This window comes from Dama dama, chromosome 5 (genome assembly GCF_033118175.1).
Source record: "Dama dama isolate Ldn47 chromosome 5, ASM3311817v1, whole genome shotgun sequence".
NCBI classification, from domain to species: domain Eukaryota; kingdom Metazoa; phylum Chordata; class Mammalia; order Artiodactyla; family Cervidae; genus Dama; species Dama dama.
Genome location: NC_083685.1, coordinates 130,052,598 through 130,063,740, shown reverse-complemented (window position 1 = coordinate 130,063,740; position 11,143 = coordinate 130,052,598). Strand labels below are relative to the sequence as shown.

The 11,143-nt window shown below is 43.8% G+C and overlaps 1 protein-coding gene across 1 annotated transcript in view; it reads left to right on the top strand.

Annotated features, from left to right (window-relative positions):
- The first annotated feature begins 23 nt into the window (after positions 1–23).
- The window catches only part of MAP2K6 (mitogen-activated protein kinase kinase 6), a 102,160-nt gene continuing 91,040 nt past the window's right edge, over positions 24–11,143 (top strand). The window contains exon 1 of the mRNA XM_061144990.1: positions 24–327. Within this exon, the coding sequence (XP_061000973.1) occupies positions 312–327 (16 nt within the window). The 5' untranslated portion in view covers positions 24–311. The remainder of the gene's footprint in view (positions 328–11,143) is intronic.

Genomic DNA, 11,143 nt, shown 5'->3' with positions numbered 1-11,143 from the left:
GACGTCTGCGCACTAAGATACTCAGTTCCAAGTTTGGAGCTTTTAGCTGCCAGCCCTGGCCCATCATGTAGCTGCAGCACAGCCTTCCCTAACGTTGCAACTGGGGGAAAAATCACTTTCCAGTCTGCTTTGCAAGGTGTGCATTTCTATCTGGATCCCCTGGAAGTCCATCTGCTGCCTCGGTCAAGAGAAACTCCACTTGCATGAAGATTGCACGCCTGCAGCTTGCATCTTTGTTGCAAAACTAGCTACAGAAGAGAAGCAAGGCAAAGTCTTTTGTGCTCCCCTCCCCCATCAAAGGAAAGGGGAAAATGTCTCAGTCGAAAGGTAAGAGCCTATTTGCATTACTTGCAAAAAATGCAAAGGGTTGTGCATGCATTTATGAATGCATGGATGCAATTTACGCCTGGCGATTGCATTTTTAAGTTTGAGGTTTTCCACAGCTCAGTTGCATTTCCTGTTTAGTATGTGTCTTTTTTTTTTTTTTTTTTTTTTGCAGACACAGAGAGTTCCTGTAAGGCAGGGCTTGCAGTTCAGCTGTGCATTGACGTTATTTGCATTCTTCTGCTAGGATTGCTGAGCTCTTTTTTGCCTTTTGCCCAGTCAGGAGAGATAGAGCAGGTTGGTAGCGTCTGAATGTGCAATGCTTTATATAATTGTAAAATTCTGTAGTATGCACAGATATAATAGGTAATCTTACGTGCAACAGGAATCTGAACTTTTAAAAAGTCGGTAGATGAAGATGAAAGGTAAAACTTGAGTTCAACTAGTAGGAAATTAATGTAATCTTATATTCCTTTGGGAATGAACCGTTGCGGTGCTAGTATTTAGCTAAATTTCCATTGATATCGCTCTGAACATTAAGCAACTTTTGATTTTTAAAGGAAGTAAAGGTGAGTGATAGCATTTTACAAAAAAGCAGACAAGACATCTTTCTCTTCCGAGATTTTGCACTTTACGCTAATTGCTTATTGGTTCACAGTATTTAGAAGCAGCAATAAGGACATCGATGTTTTATGTTTTCCCATGTGGGAGATGCTTTGCATCTCCAGGGAAAATTTTGGGGGAAAAACTGTACTTCTAAGCTTTACACCAAGGTGGGGGGACTGCACGGTTTCATTGACAACCATAATGAAATCTTATAAGTGTGTAATTGCCTATATTTAGAATAGGTCAGAAGTTCAGGGTTATGGTTGTTTTATGGTTTTTTTTTTCCTTGAAAAAATTTTTTTTATTTTTTTACACAGTTGTATTTTACAGACCTAATGTCAGGCTGGGGGATTAAAAATATAGAGATCCTGACGTGACATTATAGAGCTGAGGGTGTGTTGTCAGGTGGCCTTGAGACTGTGACTTGTTTCAGAACAGATCCTGTTGAGCATGGGGAAAGCACATGCCCTTCGAGAATGTATGGAGGGGAGAGATGGGCGCCAGGGAGGGGAGGGGGCTCCGTAAGTAACTCCCAGGGAGTTCAAGTGTCTCCTGTGCGTCCTGCTACTCTTTGGGGGAGCTGTGTGATGGGAGTGGGAGTCATACCTCTCAGCCCAGGAAGGAAGTAGCATATATTCTCAAAAATTCAAAGTAAGGCTCTTTCTTTTCTCTGGGTATTGGGGGAAAATGCAAATCTGAAAAGCCAAGAGCACCCAAGTACCTAGGAATTGGCATTGTGAAGTGCCTGTATTCCTTAATATTGGTAAAACCTGTGAGTAGAGTCTCCTAATTGAGCAGAGAAATCATAGCTTAGAAGGGCATTCCAGGCTTTGATGTATGAGAGAGATGGCATCTGGTTACTTTGTATTTGCTGTGTATTCACTCATGCATTTAGGTTATTTTAATAAATGAGTGGATACATGGTGATAGCTGTGTATCTGTGTATATATGTGTGTATGTTTGGCACAGGATTTGGGGACATAAAAAAATATTTCATATGTAAGTGTTTCATTCAAGGAGTTTACTTGTGTTTGGTGAAACAGAGCATGTATGCAAATTATTGTGATGCAAGATACTTGCTTAGATCATGACGGGAATTGGTGCATTTGTAATTTAGAGGTGGCAGTGGGCTTCTCCTTTCTGGGAGACAAGAAGGTGGGGCTCTAGTGAGCTTATCTTTGGACCTTAGGTTTTAAACTCAATTATGTTTCTTTGTGCATTTTGGGGGCTCGCTCCTAAGGCAGCTCCCTCCTAGCAGAGGAAGTTGGGAAGCTGAGAGAAGTTAGCATGACCCTCTTCCATGATGGGTGCTCCCCTAACACATCACGTGCTGGCAATCCTTCACATGGATCCCTGTTTATCCAAGTGGTTGTCTTAATTGGATCCCATGTGGAAGTTGCCTCTGGTGTGAACGTGGGATTCCTGTCCAAAAGGAAAACTTTTGAGAAGGAAGTGTGTGATTATTTCAGAAATGGCAGAGACTTTTGGCCTGGACTTTTCAGTGTGGACCTGGTCTAATTCAGCTACGGTATTCTCAAATGGCCAAGATTTTTTTTTTTTTTCTCGCAGTACCAAACTTCTTTGTAATACTATAACCAAATGAAATGAAGGAAAAGCAAAAGGTGGCTACAACCTCATAGTATTGAAGAATTTAACAACATGTTCAATTCAAGGACCTTTACGAACCTTCTAGATCACTGTAATTCAGTTTTTCAGACCTCTAATTTAAGGCACAGCAGAGGCAAAAGAATTACAGACTCTCTGGGAGCTGGGAGGGCTGGCTTACTCCTCTCCAGCCCCACCAACGGTGAGATTCCCAGAAAGAATTTCTTAAAAAGAAATTTTGTTTTCCACAGTTGTAACTTTAGGTGGTAGGCTTTTCAGCTTGTTTATATTAGCTGTCTGGGGTTGAGCTGACATTTTTCAAATATTAAAGTGGCAGAATGCCTTTTGAGGAAATCTGAAATGTAAGTTAACAGGAAGGGCACCCAGAGAGTGCAGGAATTCCTACACTGTACCGGAAGACAGGCTACAGGAAAATGTGTCATCTACATTACCCCGGAGAGTAAAACTATTGTTATCAGCCACAGTGATCTGAGGGAGGGACAGCCGGAGGGAGGGAGTCTGGCATCCCCCCCGTCCACCTGAAAAGAGAGAAAAAGCTGGACCCTGTTACCAAGGCACTCTTCTCACTCCTCCCTCAACTCACCTTTAAAAAATGTTAGTTTGTCTTTGTTTAAAATAGTGATAGGTACGTTGTGTCACGGGGACTGTGTATCAGGCACAGTTCAGAAGCCTGCAGAGGAGACTGACAGGCAAGGATTGTCAAAGGACCCAGCCCTACTGTGGGTTTTTTGCTTCTGAAATTCATGCCAGCCTGGGAAATGAAAAGTGTACATTTCTCATTCTGTAAATTCCTTTGTTAGGTTGTACCCGAGAGACTTGTCATGCTTAGCCTGTAATCTGAGCCAGTCTGTTTTATAACCTCGTACATCTTAGGACATAAAAATCAGAAGAGGTGGCCTGGGCTTCCTGAGTTTGTTTTGTATCCATGTGGCATTCACGACTTTACAACATGCAGGTCAGCCGCAGGGGCTTCCCCGGGGGTCTCTGGGCGGTAAGTCCGATGCTGGAGGAAGGGGTTGAGATTCTTGTTCCTTTGTTTTTCACAGATTAGTATCATTATAACTGCTTTACATTATTTTAAAGTTTGAAAGGTCTATAAGGAATATTTTTAAAACTTAGGAAAGTGCCTAAGTATTACTTTATTGTAGAAATACTTGAAATTGTAGGAAAGAAAAACAAGAATCATTAGTGAGGACAGTGTACATTTTGGCCTATATCCTTTTGGACTTTTTTCCTGTCCTGATACATATGTGAATATGAATAAATCCAAAATATTTATAAAATGATTCAGTTGCCTTTGGTTCACTTGGCAATAATACTATGAAATAGTCAAAGTTAATATATCGCTACATTCATAATCTAATTCTAACACTAGAATTTATTTAAATAGAACATGAATGTTTATGAGCTTTCAATGTTATAAGCATTGCTATGATAAATGTCCCAGTTCAGACATTATATATACTATGGCCTTTGGCTAAATTCCAGGTTACAAATCTCTAATTCTTCCCCATGCTGCATTATTTTCTTCATCTTCTAAAAATGACTCTTTTAGTACTATGAAAACAATATATAATCATTGAAAAAAAATTCAAGCAGAAGAGAAATTCATAATGAGAAAATAAAAATCGCTCAGAGTCACAGAGCCCACAGCTAACGCCTGCTGACGTTTTGGGGACTCTGCACGTGAACACACGGGCTCTTTTGCGCTGCATGCGGTATTCTGCAGCTCACATTATACTGGCCCATGTATCATCGGACAGCTTTCCCCAGGCATGCACCTACCGCTTCCTCCTTCTTTTTAGCAGTTGCTCATTTTAATTTGTAAGAAGGTACCTGTTTCATCAGTCCCCAGTTGGACCCTCAGAGAGTTCCACTTTTTCACAGCTCTGCACAATACTGCAGGGACTATAACCCCTTGAACACACGTGTTTGAACATCGGCCCAACTGTCTCTTTAGGACGGATCCCTAGAAGCGGGAGTGCTGAGCGAAGGCTGGCGTGGGTGTGCGGCCCCCCAGGTGCCAACACTGGTGCTCACTCCCCGGCGCTGTTTGCAAGTGTTCGTGCGCGCCCTTTAAGCATCCTGGTAAACATTGCCCAATGAGTTACTCTTCAGAGAGGCTGTGCATACTCCTGCGTATAAAATGGGAAACCAACTGAACAGCACAGGCAACCCTAGCCAGTGCTCGGTGGTGACCTAAGTGGGGATGAAGTCCAGAAAGGGGGGATGCATGTCTGCATGCAGCAGGTTCACTCTGCATGGCAGAAACCGACATAACATGGGAAAGCCACTATACACCGATAAAAACCAACTCAAAAATAAACAAAACAGATAATCAACAAGGGCCTACTGCAGCGCACGGGAACTCTACTTAATACTCTCTAATAACCTACATGGGAAAGAACTTGAGAAGAACAGATACACGTACATGTATTTCTGAAGCATTTTTCTGTACATCTAAAACTAATACAACATTGTAAATCAACCATACCCCAATATAAGCTTTAAAAAAAAATGGTTATGCTCTCTTTCCTTCATCCTGTGTATAATAATTAAAAAAAAAAATTTTTGCCAATTTGATAAAAAGTATTACTATTTTACTCTCATTTGAATTTTACTGCTGAAGAAGTTGAATTTTTCTTTTTTCTTTTTGACATCTGTGTTTCATGTGTTTGAATTTTTTTTTTCCCTCATAAAATGTGTCTTTAAAAATTTTAATTTGGGGATCAGATTATTTTCAGAGTTAAGCCAGAACATTCCAAGATGGCAGAGCTTAGGTAATCATGGGTTCAAAGCTGGGTTCAACTTTCATGCATCTAAACAGTTTAATGCCCTGGGAGTTCTAATTTTAATTTTAACCAAAATGTCTTAAGTAAACATATACTTTGTAGACTCATTTTGTTCTACTGTCTGTAGCTAGCCAAATCTGGATGACAATAATAAGAAAAGTATAATGATTTGATTTAAATTCCATCTGGAATTTACTAACTTCTGGACATCTGTGCATTTTCAGTTATCTCTACAGGCAAAAGTAGTTTTTCTTTGGTTTCGTGAGTGATTCTCCTATAAGCACCTGGTTGTATTATGTGCATCGTGGCAGAATAATTCTTTTTTTTTTTTTTTTAGCTTCATGTGCAATAGCTAACCATAAAAGGGGTTTCCTTTGCTAGATTTGTTGGAAGAATGAAGGCGAGGATCTGCTTTGATGACCTCAGAAATTATATCAAGTCAATCACCGTTCACATATTCTTGATACAGCCTTCCTTAGTCAATGCTCCTATTTATGCACCTTGATATTAAGTAGTAGAATGTAGAGCTGTGGAAGGAGTTTTATAATCTAATCAGCTCATTTTACAAAGAGCAAACCCTCTGAAAGAAAGTGATTTGCCTGAAGACCGAGCCATAGGTGGAACTTACACCTCCTGATTCTTTGCCCCAGCGTTCTTTTCACTAAACCGCACACAAACACTAGGAATCCACATTTATAAAACGTTTTTTCCAGAATCTTGAGGATATTTCACATTTTTTTTTGTTTTGTTTGTTTTTGCGGGAAGCATGCTGGCAGGGGAGGCTGACAGTACCATCATCGGAGGTGCTCTCTGCGCCCGAGTGAAACTGTGATACTTGATCACAGTTGTGGTTTTTTTTTTTTTTAATCAATTTTCTGCCAAAGGATATTTTGCAAATGCTCTCATTTTAATTCCAGTGCCTACACTATACAGCTGCAAATTTTAGCCACTGTAGTTGTTTGCCTTTTATGGATGATCTCTGAAAGCCTCTTGCTAGGTAGCTAACATTTCTTCTTCTGCATCTTTGCAACTCTGCCTCTTTGAGCTCATGAGCAATAGGTGCTCAATGAATGTCTGACAATGCAAGTATTTTTCATCAGTGGTGCTCTCTATCATTTTTCATAAAAGGTGTGGGGTAATTAAATTATAATGCAGTTTTCCTGTGCTTCCTTTTCCACATTGATGTCTCCATTCTATCTTTGCTTGATTATTTGAAAGTTGCAAGTGTAGCATAAAAAGCAACTGAACCATTCCTAAAGAAGTGTCATTCTGCTTGCCTGGGCCTTCTAAGCAGATTTAAAGATTGAGTGATCCTCACTCAGCTCAAAGAATATGCAGGACGAAGATGAGTTATCTGGAGAGTCCAGTGGGATAGGATTGAAGTGAATTCCTTCAGCCCGTGCTGGTTTTAGGAGCTGGTTTGCAAGTTACCTCTGAACTCAAGCATCTGAAGGGTTGTCAGAGATGAGCTGTCAGTTCTTAATCACTGGCAGCCCTGTGACCAAGCAGGGACCTCTGCCCAGGTAACCGCCAGTAGCAGTCTCCTCCTGGACCCACCACCGCCCCTGGCTCTGCCCCATCTCATTTCGTTCCCACTCTGCTTCCTCACATGGCCTTCCTTCCTGTGAGCTGGTGCATATGGTTTGGTACACAGTTCCTAAAACCCCCTCTTTCTGCAGTGGAGAGGTATTCACGTTATAGCCCACACACACACACACACACACACACACGAAGTCCATCACAAATCATCATAATTTAGTCAACTTAGTTCTGAGTTGTTGTTCATTGTTCGATCTCTCAGTCGAGTCCAACTCTGCGACCCCATGGACTGCAGCACGCCAGGCTTCCCTGTCCTCCACTGTCTCCCGGAGTTTGCTCAAACTCATGTCCACTGAGCTGATGATCTATCCAACCGTCTCATCCTCTGTCACCCAGTGAATAGGCTCTTGTTGGATCCCTCTTCGTCTGTTTTATTTTCCAGTCTGTATATTTATCCTTAAGTTGGGTTGGGGTCAGCCTTTCTTTTTCTTTTTTTCCCCAGAGACAATTAGCGATAGATCTGAAGCCATCACAGCCCACACCCCGTTACCCAGAGCTATCATTATCCTCATCACTTATTATTTCTCAGTCACTTTTCAGGTGTTATGCTTTTGAACTTCACCTAAATCCTAGCAGGACAGATAGGCGTGTGTATGCTCAGTCGTGTCCGACTCTTTGCCACTCCATGGACTGTAGCCCGCCAGCCTCCTCTGTCCAAGGCGTTTCCCAGGTAAGAATCCTGGAGTGGGGTGCCATTTCCTTCTCCAGGGAGTCTTCCTGACCCAGCCATGGAACCTGTGTCTCCTGCATTGGTGGGTGGATTCTTTACCACTGAACCACCTGCGAAGCTGAGGAGGACAGGTGCAGTTATTGCTAATTTACAAATTAAGAGGGCTCTGGGGCTTTGGAGAGTTCACTAACATGCCCGGGGCTGGAAACCCAGCAGGCAGCCCAGGCAGGATGCAAAGCCTGTCCTGTCTGGCTGCAGGGCCCAAGCTCATCACTGGGGCCAGCAAACCACAGGCTGGGGGTCTAATCTGGACCCACCTGTTTGTTTTGTTTTTAATTAATTTATTTTTTAATTCAAGGATAATTACTTCACAATATTGTGTTGGTTTCTGCCATGTATCAACATGAATCAGCCAGCCTGTGAGCCAAAATGGTTTACACATTTACAAATGATTGGGAAAGAAGAATTAAAAAGAATAACATTTCATGACACAAGAAAGTTATATAAAATTCGAAGTCAGTGTCTACTGATAAAGTTTTATTGGGACACAGCTCTGCGCATTCATTTCTGTGTGGTTGAGGGCTGCTTCCTCCCCCGCGATTGTATAGTTGAATCACTGTGATGGAGACTGCATGTCCTGCAGAGAATATTGACTCTCTGGCCCTTTTCAAAAAAAAGCTCGGTGACCTTGCCCTTTGTGACTTTCCTCAATCATGTGATGACTTCTGGTCCATATTACATTCCTCTTTGGCTTTAATTGGAAGTCGTTAACCTGGATGGCCACTCACCCGGGACGCAGCCGGTGACCTCGGGCCCAGCCCACAGGAAGCCTCTGAGTGGCGTCTCTCCTGGCTGTGAGATGGGTGGGCCATTGCTCATTTCCGCCCGGCTGAGCGGCCGTCTCGTTGGCCCATCCCGAGTCCTCTCCCCTCCGCTGCACTCTTCCTGTTTGCTCTGCGTTTCTTTTATGTTCTCATCTTTCTTTCCTGCCCCTTTGAGAAAACTGATCATTAGTTCTTCCCCTGGTCCCTTCATCCTCCACTTCTTTGTCCCACATTTTGTGCAAAAAACCGATGAACTAAAACCAAGTCATGCTCCCACACTGCCTGGCCTTGTGGGTTGGTATCGTGACACAGCTCAGGGCTGCCGTTGTGTCTTCTGTGTGGATGAGGACGGGACCATCCTTCTGTCGAAAGAGCCTCCGTCCCACCCAGGCAGGTTACCGCCTCCTAAAGGCTGCAGCCATTGTCTCACGTGGAGCTTATGCTCAGTCAGTCCTGTCTGACTCTCTGTGGCCCCCTGGACTGGAGCCCGCCAGGCTCCTCTGTCCATGGGACTCTCCAGGCAAGAGTACTGGAGTGGCTTGCCATTTCCTTCTCCAGGGGACCTTCCTGACCCAGGGACCGAACCCAAGTCTCCTACGTCTGCTCCGTTGGCAGGCAGATTCTTGGCCACTGATACCCCCTGAGAAGCCCATTTTCTCATCAGAGCCCCCCAAATCTGGGTGGGCAGTTGCGTTTTGTGTGTGAGGATCCTGTTGCTTTCAGAGTCGCTGATATTATGGAGGTTGTGTGTTAATATTTATCAGGGAAGGTGCTGGCAAAGGTTGCGGAAGTGAGGGAAGGGGAGGACGTGGAAGGAGGTAACGTGAAGACAGAGTTGCTTTGGATGGATGAGCCCAGATTGTTCGTCATCTCCAAAGTGAGGTCTGCTTTAGTCCCCTACAAGGAAGTGCTGTCTTTCCTGTCATCCAAGATGGCAGCATCACTGTGGAGGCTTTCATATTCCAGATAACTGCGCTCAGCGATGAACATGTCTCCTTCTCACCTCAGCAGGGCCTGATGCGATGATGCCCCATTTTGTATATGAGCAACTGAGGCCAGAGGTTAGATGTCAAGGTTGATTGTGACAGAGCAGAGCCTTAATCATGGTCTGTGTGACCCCAGCACCTGACTTCCTGGCTCCTCCACTTGAGAGGTCACTTCATCATAAATGGCTGAACCCATTACCTGGAAGACACGGTTGGAGACAGAAAACATGAATGGGTTCCATGGGAACTTGTGCACACCAGGGTCCCGTGTTGTCATTAGGAGGGGCTGACCGGTGGCTCCCTATGGATAGGTTCCTTTTGAGATGTTCCTTTAGGCCTAAAATATTGAGCCATCCTGAGAGTTCAGATTGAATTCCAAGTATAAACTGCCCATTGGTTAGAGGAAGCTGGTTACAGCTGGTCTACTGACAAACTGGTGTGTACAGACCAGTAGACGGAGATTTGTTGAGCATCAGTAATGAATGGTGATTCCATTACCTGTCTTAGGGTCTGTAACCAAGCAGATCTAAACCCTGTGTGTTTCCGTGCACATCCAAGTGAAATTGCCTTAAAACAGTAAGAAAAACGCAGCCTGTTTGGCAACATAGCTCAGTAGAGGAATAATGCCTTGTTGGGTTAGTGATTTCCGTTCTTCTTGGTTGCTTCTATGTAAATGTGACAAGTGCAGTTTCCTTGAAACTGAATGAACCTGCATCTTCCCTGTTTTCCTTTTCTACTGGAAGGTGTGGAAGAAACCAGAATCACCTCTTTTTTGTGTGTGGTTGAAGAGGCAGGTGTGCATCTTCTTTCAAGGCGATGAATTCTCTCCCAGCTTTCTCACTTCTCAGAGCAGGACAGTCAAACCAAGGCTCCAGCCGCTTCCTGTGACCCCCCGAGGAAACCCTGGGGGTGGATGGCGGGGTGTTCAGGGACAAGCTGTTCATTCCTTTCCTCTGTCCTCCCCCCTCTAACCCCGCATGGGAAGGATGAGTTAGAGATAAGGGTGAAGCAAGAACCTGGAGAACCAGTAGGAGCAGAATGGCTCAGACCTGAAGCTCCCAAGTCCTAGTAAATTTATAGATCAGTCTAACTGGAATTGACTTCTTTACTGCAAGTTTAAACCTTTAATCCCAAGATAAATGTGTGATTTATTTAAGTTTTCTTTTATGTACCTCAATAGAAATATAACATTTTCTTCCAGAAGGTTCTGCTGATTTCTAGTTAAACATATTCCTAGGTATTAAAAAAAAAATCTTTCTATTGCTACTGTTAGCATATCTACAGGCATGCTGCTGCTGCTGCTAAGTCGTTTCAGTCGTGTCCGACTCTGTGCGACCCCATAGACGGCAGCCCACCAGGCTCCCCCGTTCCTGGGATTCTCCAGGCAAGAACACTGGAGTGGGCTGCCATTGCCTTCTCCAATGCTTGAATGTGGAAAGTGAAAGTGAAGTCGCTCAATCATGTCCGACTTTTAGCAACCCCATGGACTGCAGCCTACCAGGCTCCTCCATCCATGGGATTTTCCAGGCAAGAGTACTGGAGTGGGTTGCCATTGCCTTAGATATCAATAATTATAGTATTAGTTGCTCAGTCGTGTCCGACTCTCTGTGACCCAGTGAACTGTAGCCCGCCAGGCTCCTCTGTCCATGGAATTCTCCAGGCGAAAATGCTGGAGTGGGTTGCCATTCCCTTCTCCAGGGGATCTTCCTGACCCAG